General features: G+C 42.1%; 1 protein-coding gene across 2 annotated transcripts; it reads left to right on the top strand.

Annotated features, from left to right (window-relative positions):
* The first annotated feature begins 1,181 nt into the window (after positions 1 to 1,181).
* bin1b (bridging integrator 1b) lies at positions 1,182 to 17,384 on the top strand. Of its 2 annotated transcripts, XM_069164158.1 has the most exons (15): positions 1,182 to 1,561; positions 7,917 to 7,997; positions 8,184 to 8,238; positions 8,455 to 8,549; positions 9,667 to 9,762; positions 10,245 to 10,352; positions 11,823 to 11,908; positions 12,029 to 12,104; positions 12,222 to 12,277; positions 12,367 to 12,411; positions 13,221 to 13,263; positions 13,668 to 13,805; positions 15,488 to 15,541; positions 15,669 to 15,770; positions 16,105 to 17,384. In XM_069164158.1, exons 1-15 carry the CDS (start codon positions 1,481 to 1,483, stop codon positions 16,204 to 16,206), a joined length of 1,218 nt encoding a protein of 405 aa, XP_069020259.1. In that variant the 5' UTR covers positions 1,182 to 1,480; the 3' UTR covers positions 16,207 to 17,384. The 2 variants fall into 2 exon arrangements, with proteins under 2 accessions (XP_069020259.1, XP_069020258.1); XM_069164157.1 differs by lacking the exon at positions 13,668 to 13,805 and having other exon boundaries at positions 1,185 to 1,561.
* The last annotated feature ends 1,036 nt before the right edge of the window (positions 17,385 to 18,420 follow it).

The raw sequence follows: 18,420 nt of genomic DNA on the forward strand, positions 1-18,420 counted from the left end.
GGTAACATGGAAGGTTTCATTTTTAATATATACTGTAAATTAAGGGGCGTTTTCGTTGCCTTTAAAATCTCTTACAATCCATTTTTGTATCTCTTAATTTCCCTTAGTCTGACATAACCCTTTTAAATACCTGAATACTGAGGGAAGAATCCTTTTAAATTTAATTTATTAAATTGATAATTGATGAATTTGTCTGACATTAAAACGCACATTAAACTTACTGTTTTTTGAAAAACCTTCAAACCGTGCAGGTGATTCCAACACACCATCATATATTACATTCCATTCAGAGTACATCATTAAATACTTCGTTTTAAGGTATAATTTAAGGGATTTAGTTTCATAGTAAAGGCCGCAGGGATGTTGTGCTCTTTTTCTTCCAAAAAAATGTATGTAACTTTAATACAGAGACTTTAGCATAAATGATAGAGTGTATTTAAGTATTGTTTGTTTACAGAAAAATCCAATAATGTTTATGAAGCTATTGTTATGGGTGAAGAGATATTAAAAAGATTTATTTTTGAAATTAAAAGGAGCTGTGTCGCTGCTTTATATTTTTAAACGTGGATTAGCCTGCTGTACGAGGCGATAGGTCAGCAGGCCGCACCAGGAAAAAAAAATCCCAGGAAGAAACGTGATGACTAAAACAACTACAAAGACAAAAGTGAAATTGAATAAAATCAGCTTTACAAAGAGAAGCAACGTCGCACAAAACACCTGAGAGATTCACAGTCGGAGACTCAAAACAGCTACAAATGACTCGTTTTGTGTGTCTTTCAGTTTGAGGGGTCTTGTTCCTTCATACAAGAATCAGGGGGCCTGTTAGATGTGTGGATGCCCAGGGCCCCGTTGCTTCTTCATCCGTCCGAGCTTCCTGTGAAGGTGTGGCCGATTTACCTGACGTGAACGGGCCTTTACTGACACCTGCAGGTGACTTCTGCTCCATGGCTGTCCGCGTATTCCTGCGGCTCATGACTGCGTCTCTCGGGGAGTTTCAGGACTGATTTGGGTCTCACATCTGACAGGAAGCTGCTCTGTGCTCAGAAATAGGGCCGTGAGTAACGGCGGCAGCAACACACCAGTTGCATGTATGCAACAGTTGTGTGCTAATAATAACAACCTGCTGCGCCTTTAAGAGAATGGCCGAGAAGGAAACCTAATATCTCTCCATATCGAGCTCAAGTCTCATCAATTAACAGTAAGAGCCGAGAACGGGCCGATATCTGAATCTGTCCCTCTGCTCTGTTCTCCACACTCCACCTGTTTTCGGTTGTTTTTTCTTTTGTCTCACACTAACCGGATTAAATTCCGCATTGCACCTTTAAGGAACTGTCACCAGGATTAGAGTTACGCACAGCGAGCCAAATCGAGGGCTTTTACGCACCGTCGGTATCCAGAGGAGGCTTTCCTTCAGCGACACTTCTCCCTCTGCCTCTCCTCTCCTTCTTCTTCGCTGGTTCTCACACCGCCAGGGAGCGACATGGCCGAGATGGGGAAAGGGGTCACCGCCGGGAAACTGGCCATCAACGTCCAGAAGAGACTCACCAGAGCGCAGGAGAAGGTAAGAGAGTTTAACTTTTCATTCAGCCGAGCAACAGAGGCTCGCATGGCCGCGGGACACAGTGTCCTGCTGTGAAACTGGATCCCCTAACTTTGTACCTTCAAATACCTGCAGGTCGCCCATGAAAGCTGCTGTGACTGAGGCAGGTAACAGCAGTCAGCGGACTGTACAACAGGGAGTCTAATGGGGCTTCTAGGCACCTTATCTAAAAGGAGCTGTTGAATTTAAGGGTGTTTACAGCTTTAAAATCGTGCAGGTAACTCGTGAAATCGCCTGGAGTTAAAGGTTAAGAGTTCCACTGTCACTAAACCAGGCTTCACCCTACAATGCTGTTGCTGTAATTGGATTTGGATGAGTTAATTGATTAATTGCAGCGTGCATTTCAATTGGTTTTCTGCAGGATTTACGGGTGAATCTCAGAGCATGAAAGCCACTCGTGACTTCTACAGTAAAAATGAGTTAAATGAGGTTTTAAGGGGTTTAAGGCCAAATTCAGGGCTGCCTATTGTGAGTTTGGGGGTATTCTCTTGATCCTGTAAAACTCCTCAAAATGCATATGGAGGCACGTGTCAATTAATGAATCATTCATCCGTTATCTATACCTGCTTTATCCTGAACAGGGTCACAGGGGGAGGGGGAGGGGCCTGTCCCAGCTCACTTTGGGTGAAGGCAGGGTTCACCTGGACAGGTGGCCAGCGCATCACAGGGCCACATAGAGACAGACAGAAACAAAGACCATTCACACCTAAAGGACATTTGTAGAACCACCAATTAACTTGAGGTGCATGTTTTTGGATGGTGGGAGGAAGCCGGAGAACCCTGAGAGAACCCACGCAGGCACAGGGAGAACATGCTAACTCCACACAGGAAGGCCCGGATTCAAACCCAGAACCTTTTCGCAGTGAGGCGACAATGCTAACCACTGTGCCATAAAATTTGTCAAACTAAATTGTTTTTAATCACACAGCTTTTCTAATTAATACCTTTTCAAATCTTTTACCAAACATATTTAAATACATTAGTTTTTTTTACATCTATTAAGATTAAATATTGTTACTTTTAGACTTTTGTTCCTTAATCCATCCAAATACTGAATTTCAAATTAATATCATTCATTTAAAAGCGTCATCTTAATTTGTAACATCTACTGATTTAGCTGAAGTGAAAGCAGGTTAATGATCATGAACTCTTTTCATAGTTTGAGTGAATGTTTATGCTTTCAGAAGAATTGAAGAAACCACACAGGGGAGTTGCAGAAGCCAGAAAATAGCTGTAAACGTGTCCAAATGAAACCTGATCAACAGTCTGTGTGCAGCTCTGAGTTATTATTGTCTGTCCTAATCACTCCTGTTTAAGCCTGCTGAGGTTTTACACTCTAATCACTTCAGTACCGCACCAGTCTGCCACACCGGGACCGCAGTCAGTCAGAAAGATTTCACATTTAAAACACTTGTGAATTATTCAGAAGGGGGCCGTCGTGTTTTACATGGCATGGTTATTATAGCTTAGCATAACGACAGGAAACAGCTAATCTGGCTCTTCCTAAAGTTCAACATGACCTGGAGTCTGCAGGAATGCCAGCAGCTCTGTGAATCTTCTCTGTGTCTTCATGTGGAACCTTCTTCATGAACAGTGGACAAAAATGACTTTAAGAACCAAATTAAACAAGAACCATGTATGATATGGAAGAGCCCATAAAGAAGGACAGAATCTACTACAGAGCTCATGCAAAGTTCATCCAGAGAGGAGCGTCCACTCAATGAGCTCTTACATACTTCACATCTCGTGTTTATTAAGGTGCATTCTGATCATTTCAGGCTGAATGTGACAGTTTTTAGACAAAAAAAACAACAACAAAAAAACGGTATACAAACCAGAGTGTTTTATAATACTTTGAAAATCGTAGAGTTTGGTTGGTGGATTGTCAAAAATGCCCAAATTTTAGCAGTAAACTACAAGAATATTTCCAAGAAAGGCGTCGTTATAAGGGGAGTAGAGACTGGACAAATATTTTATAAAGTGGTGATAGAAATTGGGTCGCACTGTATTTGCTGTCCGACCTGAGAAAATGAAACAAATCCATTTATAAATAAATAAATAAAGTGATATCTGATGTGTGGCAGCTGATAGTTGACGATGTAAATTAAGAGTATTTTTAGTCTTAGGAAATGTCAATTTATAGACCATTTATCACTTTTTTCTTAAGACCTTGATATATAACAACACTTTCTCTCCTTTCCTTTATAATTACTGCCAAATTGCACAGGTCTTGTAACTATCCCTGTAATTTACAGCTCAATAGCAGCTAATTTTGGAAGATGATTGATAATTAATTGGGTCATCAAAATGTTTTGGGTTGTTTGTCAGAATTTAGAGTTATGACATCATTATTTCTAAACATTAAAAGACACTGAAATGTATCTCAAAGCTTTGAAATCCATGATGAGAACTCAAGGTTTCTCTTCTTTCATGGATGTTTATCTTGAAAATTAAGTCAAGCAGCAGAATGCAGAGATGCAAGTCAGAGTGTAAGCAGTCGGTGTAACGAGCTTTCAGGCGAGCCCTCGAGCTGGAGAGTAAAGAGGAAGGTCAGAGTATCATCTTCCCTCCGAAGGCCGGCGGAGGTGGAGGAGGAGGGGTGGTGAGTCGGCTTCAGCTGTCTGTCTGCTGGCACGCTGCCCTCCACCCCTCACCTCATCCAGCTCCACACTCAGTCCAACGTTGGTCCGGTCCACTGAGTAACCACAAGTTTCTCTACAACAATGACCAGTTCTGAAGTGTAAGGACGTGTTGGTCCTATAGGGGGCGTTTAATGTTGTTTTATTATGAGGACGTGTTGGTCCTATAGGGGCGTTTAATGTTGTTTTATTATGAGGACGTGTTGGTCCTATAGGGGGCGTTTAATGTTGTTTTATTATGAGGACGTGTTGGTCCTATAGGGGGCGTTTAATGTTGTTTTATTATGAGGAGGTGTTGGTCCTATAGGGGGCGTTTAATGTTGTTTTATTATGAGGACGTGTTGGTCCTATAGGGGCGTTTAATGTTGTTTTATTATGAGGACGTGTTGGTCCTATAGGGGCGTTTAATGTTGTTTTATTATGAGGACGTGTTGGTCCTATAGGGGGCGTTTAATGTTGTTTTATTATGAGGACGTGTTGGTCCTATAGGGGCGTTTAATGTTGTTTTATTATGAGGATGTGTTGGTCCTATAGGGGCGTTTAATGTTGTTTTATTATGAGGACGTGTTGGTCCTATAGGGGCGTTTAATGTTGTTTTATTATGAGGACGTGTTGGTCCTATAGAGGGCGTTTAATGTTGTTTTATTATGAGGATGTGTTGGTCCTATAGGGGGCGTTTAATGTTGTTTTATTATGAGGACGTGTTGGTCCTATAGGGGGCGTTTAATGTTGTTTTATTATGAGGACGTGTTGGTCCTATAGGGGTGTTTAATGTTGTTTTATTATGAGGACGTGTTGGTCCTATAGGGGCATTTAATGTTGTTTTATTATGAGGATGTGTTGGTCCTATAGGGGGCGTTTAATGTTGTTTTATTATGAGGACGTGTTGGTCCTATAGGGGGCGTTTAATGTTGTTTTATTATGAGGACGTGTTGGTCCTATAGGGGCCTTTAATGTTGTTTTATTATGAGGACGTGTTGGTCCTATAGGGGCATTTAATGTTGTTTTATTATGAGGATGTGTTGGTCCTATAGGGGGCGTTTAATGTTGTTTTATTATGAGGACGTGTTGGTCCTATAGGGGGCGTTTAATGTTGTTTTATTATGAGGACGTGTTGGTCCTATAGGGGCCTTTAATGTTGTTTTATTATGAGGACGTGTTGGTCCTATAGGGGCGTTTAATGTTGTTTTATTATGAGGACGTGTTGGTCCTATAGGGGCGTTTAAGATCACAAGTATTTAGTAGTACCACCAAAAGAAAAAAACATTTATTATTTTATCATGAGGAGGTGTTGGTCCTATAGGGGCGTTTAATGTTGTTTTATTATGAGGACGTGTTGGTCCTATAGGGGCGTTTAATGTTGTTTTATTATGAGGACGTGTTGGTCCTATAGGGGCATTTAATGTTGTTTTATTATGAGGATGTGTTGGTCCTATAGGGGGCGTTTAATGTTGTTTTATTATGAGGACGTGTTGGTCCTATAGGGGGCGTTTAATGTTGTTTTATTATGAGGACGTGTTGGTCCTATAGGGGCCTTTAATGTTGTTTTATTATGAGGACGTGTTGGTCCTATAGGGGCGTTTAATGTTGTTTTATTATGAGGACGTGTTGGTCCTATAGGGGCGTTTAATGTTGTTTTATTATGAGGACGTGTTGGTCCTATAGGGGCGTTTAATGTTGTTTTATTATGAGGACGTGTTGGTCCTATAGGGGCGTTTAATGTTGTTTTATTATGAGGACGTGTTGGTCCTATAGGGGGCCTTTAATGTTGTTTTATTATGAGGACGTGCTGCTGTTATTACACCTGTGTTTAACTCTGTTATCATTAATACTCTACAGTATATTTAAACACATAACTGCTTAAAACTACATTATTGTCCATTAGTAATCTTTTTACCCCTCATAAATGCTAAACAAGAGGCTCAAAGTAACGTATTGCTAAGAAATGTAATAAAACACATGGACAACATCAAGTAAACATTTTTTTTGAAAAAGGTCAAAGTTGAAGTAATTAGGTGTTTTGATATAATGGTATAAACCAGATTGAATACTGAGTCTCCTGTTACAATTAATTCACAAAAATAAAACCAGTAAAATTAGTAATTTTGAGTCCAAACTTATCAACCTTCTACCCTGCTGGAACACCTGTCCCTCCCTCCCAGGACTCCCAGCATGCCTCACTGTTGTGGGTGGGGCACAAGGGAGGGTGCATCTATATTTAGACCTCCCGGACCTTCTCATGTCTCTTTTAATACCCCACAACCTGCCTGTGTGTGAGTTGCCGGTGTATTTTTGGGGGTTGAAACTGAACACCCACGGGTGGTGGACGGCTACAACACTCATTTGTACTTCCATCTTTGTGGGGACGTGATGCTTTCTAACCTGAACCCAAAAACAAAGCCCTCGAGCAGCAGGTTGTCCTCAAAAGGTCCAGAACTCACTCAGGTCCTCACAAAGACAGGCGAGCCAACTATTGTCTCATTAGACCCGACTTAACAGTCTTTACCACCTCTTTTCAAAGACGTCACCTGAACGCACCGTGACACATTTGAGTGACGAGTCCACAGACTGACAGACACTGAGAGCTGTAACAGATACAGCAGTTGTGTCATCCAAAAATAACTCTGGACTCAATTAAATTCTCTAAATTCTTCATTTCGCTGCCTGAATAATGATCTTTATTTACAACGCAGCACATTTACAAAGTGAAAGAAACCTCTTTGTACTAAATGTCTTCCAGATGAAACAGGTGTTTCTCTGAGGTGTGAATTTGACGTATTTCCTTGGATGTGCTGCAGCAGTGGGGAAGTCCCCTCCGTCGTGCTGACGGTGGGTTGCGTATCCGTCACAGGATTAGGACGGCAGGTGGTGGAGGCGATGATGGTGGTGAAGGCGCGTCTGTGTGCTCGCTGCCAGTCATCTGATCAGATTAGCTGCTGACCTTCTTCGAAAAACAATAAAAGAAACCACACGGTGAAAATACTACAAGTCCTGCATTAAAACCTCACTTATGTAAAAACTGTCATCAAACAATATATCGTAAGATTTACCTCTGAGATTTAGTGAAGCACAAATATGAAGTTGCATAAAATGGAAATAATTAGATTTGTGTGGCAGTCTTTTAGCTCCTATCTGGGTGTTTTCTATGCTTTCAGATATGCTGCACTTGTATTATATTCTTCTGTAAATTGATTGTGGTTGTGCAACAGTGTGGAGTCTTCAAAAGACTTCATGTGTGAGTCATCAGGTCACACAGGCTTTGAACTTTGACCTCCTCTGCTGTAGTGAAGGAGGAGCTGTATTGAACAGGCCTGACTTCTAAAGGTGTCTCAAATAAAACACCTTGCAGACTGTGTCATGCATTCCTGAGCTCCTCACCAGCTTTAACCATCTCATGCATGGACGCATGATGAGACGTGGATTTATCTTCCCGTTGGGTCTCTTCTTCGTCACCTGGTTATTTTGACTCCTTGCTGCTGTTTCGTCTCTATTTTCAGTGGGTTTAGATGTAGAAGTACACACACACACACAGCTGGTGTTGGAGGAGACATGGCTTTGACAGGCGGCCTGAAAATAGACAGATGCATGCCTCCAGTTATAGTGAACAAAGTAGCAGGACTGATACGAGACAGAGCGACGGACGGATGGATGATGGACGTCTCTCGTCTTCTCTGCAGGTCCTGCAGAAGCTCGGCAAAGCAGACGAGACCCGAGACGCTGCCTTCGAGGAGATGGTGGCCAACTTCAACAAGCAGATGGTCAGGATTCATCTTTCTGATCTTTTATTGACGCAATGAATTCAAGAGATCAGATATAAGACGGATTCAACTTTAAGTCTCATCTTAAGTAGTAAATGTCATGTTTTAGTTTGGCCCTTGAATGTTTGAATAAAGCCTTGTTGCCGTGTTCCTCACCTTCCTCGCTCACTGTGTTTGCTGTTTCAGGGAGAAGGCACCAAACTGCAGAAAGACTTGAAAACCTACCTGGTAGCGGTGAAGAGTACGTGTGTCTGATTGGATTCGAGGCAGCAGCCTGTGATTTAACACTGTGTCCATTAACAGCTGATCTGGTGGAATTAGTTCGGGTCATAGGATCATGGCTGTTGCTGCAGACAGTGATATCTTATTGTCTTATGCTGCATACATCAGGGATTTTACTGACCTACAAGTAAAACTTGCTCACTGTGGTCAATTGATGTTCCTGTTTGTGTCTTAGCGATGCACGATGCGTCGCGGCGGCTGCAGGACTGTCTGGCTGAGATGTACGAACCCGAATGGTTTGGCAAAGAGGAAATGGACGCGATGGCTGAGGTGAGACAGGAAGTGGTTTATTGAAGCAAAAGTATCAGTAACTGCTTCAACCACAGCTGTTCTCTATATCTATAAATATCTACACAGAAAATATCTTCCACAGCTTACGTGAACAGATGTAAATGATTACTTTTACATCCTGAATTCAGCACTATTCATGCATGATGCAGGCACTCCTTTCACATCACACATTACCGTGTGTGAAAAATCTTTGTGGCTCATTCTCCACTGTGTCTTCCCTTCTTTTCTACCTGCTAACACACTTTGTTTTTCCTGAACTGCATGCTTCTCTCCTTCCACCCTGAAGGAGATGATAGAGAAGGAGTTGGACAATAACTTGGAGGTAAAATGCAGAAAGCTTCCAGAGTTTCCCACAAAACTGATGCAGTACAAAAGAACAGAAGTTGTTTTTACTTTTAGCAGAAAAGTCAAATACAAACTTCAGATTTACTGTTCAATAACGAAGACACAAAGAATGTAAAAAACCTCCTATGAAGGCTTCCATCTGCTGCTGGTCTGTACAGCTGTTATTCCTGTGTGGGACACACTGGTGCTGCTCTGCAGACTCTTTAACTGTAGAACTGTCAGTAGACAAAGAAATCAGGACGTTTTCACTCTGCCAGACTGGACTGAGACAACAGGAGCATCACTTTATTTAAACAGGAAAACCTCATGCACTTGCAGATCCGAGAAGGGCGCAGACGGACAGATGATCTTTTAGTCTTCATATCTTTTCTATGCACTGAAGAGTACACACAAATACATCCAACATCGCCACCAAGAAACAAACACAGCCATAAATAAACCAAAAAAAAATGATCATTTATTGTCACAGGTGATGCTAAAGAGAAGCCGATCTTTCAGATTGTAACTTTAAAGCATTTTTAAAAAAGGAAACATTCATGTAGAAATTAAAAGTATAGAAACAGGAAATCGAAATGTTAAGAACAGACACGTGAACACGGGAGAGGAGGTCAGGATGGCTGAAAAAATGAGCTCAATGAAAAGGGCAGACGTCGCGTGGAAGCAGCCTGGCAGCGTGGAAACAGTGATTTTAGCGGTATGAATGAGTTCAGATGTGAGTGTTATGATGACGTGAATGTGCTGCGTGTTTCAGGACTCGGACACGCTGTGGTTGGACTACCACCAGAGCGTCACGGACAAATCGCTGCTCTCCATGGAGACCTACCTGGCTCAGTTTCCTGACATCAAGGTGTGTTTCTGTGTTTCAGAATGAAGGATGTTCAGCATCCAGAGCTGAAATTATCAGTAGATTTCACATTTATTCAAATGACAAAAAATGTATTGGCAAGATTTTGGATAAATGATTTATTCTGCAAGCAGCTTCTCAGATATGAATATTTGTTATGTTCCTTCTTTTTTTACTTAAAAATAAAGAACCTCAACTTAACTTTAAGGTCCATCCATCATATGTACAAGACAGAGAAATTGAAATAGTTTCTCACAGTCCCACAGTGTGCAAAATACAAAGATAGAAAAGATGATGTCTGCTTCAGCATCAAGGATTAACAATGAGACTCTTTCTGCCATTTGCTACCTAAAAATATTGATTCATTACCAGCAAAAATAACTGAAAGTTTTTTCTTTCATTTGAAACTTGTGTTTTAAAAACTGCTGTATAAATAAATCTGTATTCATACATTACACTTTAATAAGAGTGTTGCCGTCCTGCAGGCTCGTATCGCGAAGCGCGACAGGAAGATGGTGGACTTCGACAGCGCCCGGCATCACTTCGGCTCCTTACAGAAAGGCAAGAAGAAGGATGAGGCCAAGATCGCCAAGGTAACCACGTGTGTGTGCGTACGTGTGTGTCGTCAGTTTGTGTGTTTGAGCGTGCTCAGATTAGAGTTTAAAGGAATAGTTCAGAGTTTTTGACTTCAGGTGGTGTCAGGACATGAATATTCCAGTTTATACTTCTGCACGTGGAACTACATATGTAGTTAGAATATTTAAATATCTTACAGCAAGAGAGACTCATCTGCCTGCTCTACATTAATTCAGATTTTATTGAGCTCCATATAAAATCTCTTCTGTTTTCATTTCCTTTCATGTGTTTTAAAAAGCTGCAGTTTGAAGCCGTCAGTGTTTCTCACTGCTGATATTTTCTGGTTTGAATTTAAACTGTTTCCTGACAGAGATTATCATGAATTTCCAGAATGGTTTTAGTAAAATAAAACCTCTCAGTAGAACTGTGTCTGTTTGCTGTTCAGACATTCATACCACCTCAACTCAACCAATCAAAACAGTTTAATTTGCAGCTAATTATTCTTCATTAAAACTGTTTTCTCTCACTTACCAAATGCTAATTAACATGTTTGCATTTTTCTTGAATTGTTGTTGTTTGCTTTTTGTCTTTTCTGTCTTTCTCCGCTCCTTTCCACCCTCTCCTCCACCTCTTCCTCTCCATCTTCCTCCTCCCTCTTCCTCTCCCTTTTCGTCTTCCTCTCTTGCATGGTGTGTGCGGTTAGCAAGCAGCCCTGTTGGAGATGGCGGCTCCCAGCTGGGCTCAGGGTTTGATATCAGCTCACCAGGTGGCTCAGACTAACCTCTGCTTCAACCAGGTGAAACTCTGGTTGATCACTGACTCCCCCTTCCGACCAGGTCCTCCTCGGCCTCTCACGTGATCAGCACTGTGACGTGGACCGATGCAGCTTATTAAGTTCATTTTTGTACCATTTGGCTAAAAAATGTAGAATTATCCAAAAGACTTGTGTGTTGCAGTTCCTTTAGTTTCATCTAAACCTTTAAAGAGAAAGATCTGTCAGTATTATTCAGTTAGCCTTGGTGAAGGTAGCAGGCTATGATATTTTTTACTGGCTAATATGTTGGATAACATCCTATGTGAAGGTTATACATGTCATCATGTGTTTGTAGGAAGTGGGGACTTTTATAGTGAAGACCGAGGAAGTGCTTTATTATTTTCCTGGCTCTGATTGATGAGTCATCTTCATCGGTTGCTTATTGAAACTTCACTTCTCACTCGGGAGTCTTTCCAAACCGCTCACACTGCTGATCACGTCTGCAGAGCCTCGTTATAATTTGACCCCGATCTAAACTATTGTTTTCCTCCTTCTTGTGTCGCACATGATTTAGTCTCATCATGATGTTCCTGCAGCTCCTGTATGAAACCCTGTATGTTTGTCTGCATGCTCGTGTGCTCATGGACAGCTGTTGGACATTTTGTGGTACAGACACAGATATATTCAGTGTGTGTGTGTGTGTGTGTGTGTGTGTGTGTGTGTGTGTGTGTAGGCTGAGGAGGAGCTGGGCCGAGCTCAGAAGATCTTTGAGGAGCTGAACGTGGAGTTACAGGACGAGCTTCCAGTTCTGTGGGACAAGTGAGGAACTTCTTCTTCGTCACCATCTTTTCTGAAGACTCAGCTCAAATCTTTAAAAACGTGTGTGTGTGTGTGTGTGTGTGTGTGTGTGTGTGTGTGTGTGTGTGTGTGTGTGTGTAGTCGTGTTGGCGTCTATGTTAACACATTCCAGAGCCTGGCAGGTCAGCAGGAGAAGTTCCACAGAGAAATGGGGAAGGCGAGTCAAACTGATCACTTGTATTGATCCCATTCATGGCCGCATCGATCAGTCTGTATACAGTTATATATTCAGTCTACAGTCTGTCATCTAAACTCGCTCTGTGCGTCTCCACAGCTCAGCCAAGACCTGAACGACATCATGACCAAACTGGAGGAGCAGCGGGACATCAAGTGAGTTCATTCAGACACTTTGGATTTAAAAATGTGTCCACACATAGAAGGAGTGAGAATAACGTTCCTCATGACGCCTCCTGCTGCAGAAAAGGTGCTACTGCAGTGACAAAGACAAGCGACGGTGCAAAGAGGTAAAACCGGCAGCACTTTAAACCTGCATCAGGTGCTGATGAGTGGCCATGTTTGTCACCAGACATAATGCTTCCTGTTCTTCACTGCACGTGTGTTTGCTTGGTTTTGGCTGAAGGTAAATTTTACGTACAGGAAATGATGTGAGCCTGCTGCTCTGTGACCAATCACAGCTCTCCGTTCCAGCCCCCCATCAGACGATCGTTTATCTTCCCTGAACTCTGGAACAGTTTCTAAATTTTCCTCCATTGATATTTTTTCTGAAGACGCATCTGTCTTCTTTAGCCTTCTAATGAAGACACAACTCATCACTCTTTAATTTGTTTTTATTTGTTTCAATCAAATAATCCCATAAATTCAATCCTTTAAAGAAGCATTGATTGTTTTTGTAGACTTTATCAAAAAGGAAAGTTCGAAGCTGCACGTTAACCTCCGGACTGACCAACTGACTCTGCTTTGTGTCTCAGGACTAAACGTTTAAATCATGTGCTTAAGAGCAGCTCTGCAGGTCTGGAGTTAAACCTGTGACACTTCCTGTCTACTTCCTGGTTGGTAGTTCGATACCTGAAAATAACTAATGTCTGTGGATCTGTTCAAGTGCATGTCTATTTTGCGTTGTGACGTTCGTGACCCATTTCACCTGTTAACACTCGAGACGTTTGTTTGAAGCTCGTTGTCGCCCTCTCATGGACAGTTGTGATTTGCACATGGGATGACTTGGAGTCTGTATTTCTCTTTAATTTCTTGATTTTTGTTTTTAATGTCCTTCCTCTTTTCTCCTTGTCTTCCTCGTTTTGCTCTCCCATCTCAGTGAGGAAGCCAACCACAGCGAATCTGCCAGCTCAGCACCAAAGGTAACAAAGCACATCAACACAAGGATCTCCATTAAAAACATGAAACACTTCAGTTTGACCTGCACAGAATACTTCAAATGATCTCAAATGTGAATCCTGTCATGCAGGTAAATGATTGTGAAGTGAAAGAATTTTGTGGTGAACTTTTGTACTTTCACAACACATCCACACTTCATTATGAGTCACTTGTAGGAAACAGCTGCTTGTGGCAGCTGCTGTAAAAACTATAAATATTCCAAATACTTGTGGGATTTCAAAAAGTTTCTGAAGCATCTAGAGCTCCAGAGTTTGAGAGAGGACGTTAAACTCCCTGTATACTAACATGCATCCGTGTCCCCCGCTCTTCTTGCATGCGTGCACATGTGTGCTGTGTGGTTGTGATTTAACCCCTGCTGGTGGTGCAGAAGCCCGGTCCTCCTCCCGGCCGGCCTCCGCCCAGACTGACGCCGTCCCCGGACCCGAGGCAGCAGCAAAGCAGCGAGCTGGAGGACGAGGCCTCGGTGGCCGACACGAACGCAGACTCCCCCACCACAACGCCACAGGTCAGGCTGACTACCTCGACATCCTGGCTGCTCAGGAAAAGATCCCCAGATAATAAACCCTCCTACCCTGACCATATGTATGTATGTGTGGATGTGTGTGTGTGTGTGAAGCAGTGTGAGCCCGGGTCAGGGCTGAACCTGCTGGACTGGGATGTGGAGGTATTACAGCCCATTCCATTTCCAGCTCCCAAGGTGGGTGTGCTTTGAAAAGGTCAAAGATTGCTGGAGTTCTGTCAGAGGCTTAAAGACTGTGTTTACATGCAGTTAAATAAACCAGTCATTTCATTTTAGCCAGTTAAACACACAGTGGCTCTGTTCTGAGGGGCTGCAGCTCCAACCAAAGACACATAAATAGTCCACAAAAGTGTCACTCGTGTTCTGTTTTCATTTACAATTAAAAAGTTTTTAAATGTGACTGTTTTAAGCCAAGAAAAAAAAAAAAAAGAATGTGTGTTTGGTCAAAAAGATGAAAGAGTGAAAGTCACATCTCTGACTGCATGTAAACACAGTGAGTGTGTGTGACAGCAGGAAATCAGCCTCTCACCTCCTCACTGAATGTGTGCTCACTCTGTCTCCCTCTGCATGTGAATGCTTGATATTAACAGGCTGATCAGACTGACTGCTGATGGTGATTGATCAACTGTGCCTTCATTATTTTAAATGCATTTACCTGCCTCTCCTTTTGGTCTCTGTTTTAAATTTAAAATTGATAAACTCTGTCTCTCCAGCTTCATCCTACAAATATAAAATAAATGAATCCGCAAATAAGATGAATAAACACCTGAATAACTGATTAGTGCATCAACAACTTCAATCATCCTTTAAATTCCTGTGTTTTTAAAGACTGACTGAACTTTGGATTTTAAAAACACACTTCATGTTCACGTTTGTTGGTTGAATATTATGACAAAGATGTTTTTCCAACCTCACTAGTTGTGTTGTTTCTCACTGCTGCACACAAGGCGCCATCATGGGACTCATGGGTAAGCATGGGGTCATCTTTAGAAAACCACATCTCCTCTCCTCTCTCTTCATGGACTGAAATAAACTCTCCAATTCGTCCTTTTATCATCAAACCTCCTTCCTTTGGCCTCTTAAATCCCCTCGTCACCTTCCATTATCCACCCTCCACAACCCAAATGCTCCTCCGGCATCTCCTTTACGTCCTTCATCCTCCTCCCATCCGCCCACCTACTCTTCCTCCTGCTTCCAAACCGACCGCGATGCTCCACTGCCCCTGACCTTGTAGCAAGAACAGACGGCCACGGAGCAGGTACCCCAGCAGGAGGATGACCCGGAGGAGGCCCAGGGTGGCTGGGATTCAAACGACAGCAACACCCAGAGCTACACTCAGCCCAGCTGGGACGGCACGGAGACAGCTGAGGGTCAGGAGAGCTCGGACGACGACGGAGGCTCCGCAGCGCAGCCGTACACCGAGCCCAACTGGGACGACGGCGGTGGCGCTGCGGGACAGGGTGGCTGGGGGGAGGATGAAGGCGGCCAGGTAGAGTGGGACCTCAGTGGGATCTTCGATAGTCCAGGATCCCTCAAGTCACAACAAGACCATCTTTCCTGATCTTCTCTTCTTGTTTCCCCACATCAAGCCCTTCTTTCATTGTCATTAATCATTCCTTCGACTGTGAATGACACACCTGAACTTTTCTGCCTGTGTTTTGGTCCAGAGTGAAGTGACCAACGGCTCTGATGGTGAACTCCCTCCAGGATTCATCTACAAGGTGAGTGGACCTCATGTTTCTCCTCCACACCAGTTCTGAGTCACGTCATGCACTTCCTCATGAGAGGGGTTTATACACAGAGCAGATATGGATGAAATCGTTTACCTTGGCTGTGCTTTGACTCCAGGTAAATGCGGTACACGACTATGCTGCCACCGACGGCGACGAGCTGGAACTGAAGACCGGAGACGTTGTGCTGGTTTTGGCCTTTGACAACCCGGACGAGCAGGTCAGCTGACCTTGGTCCACTCTGAATGTGCACAGTATAAACAGGATGTGTAAAACTGCAAAGAAGAATTGTGCTGACGTAACGTGCAATGCTAGATGTTAGACGAGTTCAGAGATGTGCAGTATAAGATGATAGATTTCACGTGCAGTCTCTGTCAGTGGTACGTGTTTTTACCTTCAATTTAGCAACCAGTCATCACTGATTCATGCTTAGTAGACACAAATAGTAGTAACAGTTCTAATAAATAATCTTCTTTACTTATTGGTCACGCTTGTATCTTGAATACAGTTGACTCTTTTTGCTGTGAAACTGAGTTTTTGTTCTGCGTCTGCAGGACGACGGCTGGCTCCTGGGCGTGCAGGAGTCTCAGTGGGCGCAGAAGAAAGATATTTCAGCCAAAGGTGTTTTCCCTGAGAACTTCACTCAGAAGGTTTGAGGTTTACACAACATGAGATTCTGCTCCAAACCCGTCTCATATCTTACCTGAGACAGACATATTATCATTAAAGGTCGACCCACACACCCAAATTTATGATTAGGATCCAAAAAGTGCACTGACATACAAAGATATCTCATATATATGCTGCACAATGATTTGTCTGTGCAGGTGAAAACAGTGGCTGTTAGTATGTTATGATAAAGAATGAGGTTATACCCTGACTTCCAACGCTGTGGTAAATGATCTCCATTCATTTCAAATGTTTCATCAATCTGTGCACCCAAAATGAAACTTATCTCGATGTTTTTGTTTTTATTTATTCCTGAAATTGCTTACATTTCTGCTGAACTCAAAGAAAACACAGACCGTATGTTAGTAATATTGAAACAGGATAAATAAGTCATGGATGAACTGTATGAATGTCAAAATGATTTATGTTTTTGAGAACCTTCACAGTTCCTTGCATGAAACATTTCATTGTATCGTCATTTACTTTGTAACATAAACTCTGTGACACTCGGTGAGGTCGCTCTGGGAAATATGAATGAGAAATGCAGGTGTCCTTGAACAGAGCCCTGGAGAACGCCACAAAGGCTTTGCCTTGCATTATCTAAATCTGTTAGAGTTTCTTTGATTTGTAGGATTTTCAAAGGGAACAGTAGTTTTTCATTTATATTATTGGCCATTTTGAGGACATGACTTGATGTGTGGCTTACATTTTCTAATGAACATATGGTTTTATTTTGATTATTTTCATCTTTTCATTCATGGATGAAATGCTAAACATCACCATCAAACTCAGCTGCTGATTTCTCTCCTTCATCTTTTTACTCACCGACATTTATGACACATTTTGAAACACTTTTCATATGAGTTTGATTCTGTGCTGACTGGACCTTCAGTCTGCTGCTGCATAAAGGACAACACATTTTCTTTCGTGTTTTTTCCAGTAGAAATCAGGTTTTGGCTGCAGACTTTGAGTCCATGAGTGCAGCTAAATGGGAGACTGAGGGTAAAGCATTTTAAATGTTTGGTTCAAACAGATGCACCTGTCATTATGTTAAATCCATGCAAGAGACATTTCTATACTGTGCAATAGATGAAGAAGGAATCAGTCCATGTGTTAACGAATGCACCGTCTGATGGATCAAATCATTAAAGATGAATGAAACATGTTTCCTGTCATTGTGTCATATTTTTTACTTTTTACTTTATCCTGAGCCTGATGAGTTTTTCAGAAGACTTTTTCTTTGAGGTTATAAAACAGTAGGGAGGCAGACACCCTCTCAATTTTTCAGAGTGAAACACCTGCAGCCAGTTTCAGAGTGAAATACAACATGTATTTTTTTACTCACCTACTTCTCCTGATCTTTGTTCATTTATGAATTTATGTGAGATGATATGCCTGCACACTGCCTGTCCACAGGCATTGTTGCCACTGGCATTTTGAGCTTTATAACAACAGCAGCAGCATGACCTTCCATGTTTCTGTGACAACAGGACATCCAACCATGTGGAAACACAACAGAGCAGCCCGGCCCGGGCCTCATGGACGGGGAAGGGGGTGAAGGTGGAGTGCTTACTCTTCTCCAACTGACTTAAACAGCAGTGAGGTTTTCAACTTCAGACATCCAGTGGTTTTAGTTCACTTTTGCACACGATGAAAATCACAAAGCAGAATCTCGACACATAAAAAATGGCATCGGACTAATCACGAGTTACGCATTATTTCCATTTTAAGAGCAGACTGGATGTTTTTTTTACCATATGAAAATAAATTAAAACCAATGGTTTCACGTTCAATAGTGCTCAGCAAAAATGGGAAATATGCACGACTTTTTTTTTAAATGAAACCCAATGGCCAAACACAGGCAACATTTCCCATAACTACTGTAATTTACAGAATAGTATTGAGCTGCATAAAACATAATCCCTTATATGTACCAGCAGGGAAGGATTTAAATGTTTAGGTACCTTTTCATTATTTAAAATATCTGCTCCCATGACAGAACAGACCTGCTCCTACTCACAGTTTCTCTGTGTGCTTTTCTGTCATCATACTGATAGTGAAGCACATCATTCCTAGAAGGTTTTGCTATTTTAAATATTTTGTGCACTCACAGTATTCTCTATATATTAAAATGAACTGCTCATCTTCCTGACAGTTTATTTTACTGCTGCACCCATAAACCTAACTTCTAAAAACAGTTG

The sequence above is a fragment of the Embiotoca jacksoni genome, unplaced genomic scaffold (assembly GCF_022577435.1).
Source record: "Embiotoca jacksoni isolate LCO1_2020_lvr unplaced genomic scaffold, fEmbJac1.0.p SCAF_30, whole genome shotgun sequence".
NCBI classification, from domain to species: Eukaryota; Metazoa; Chordata; class Actinopteri; family Embiotocidae; genus Embiotoca; species Embiotoca jacksoni.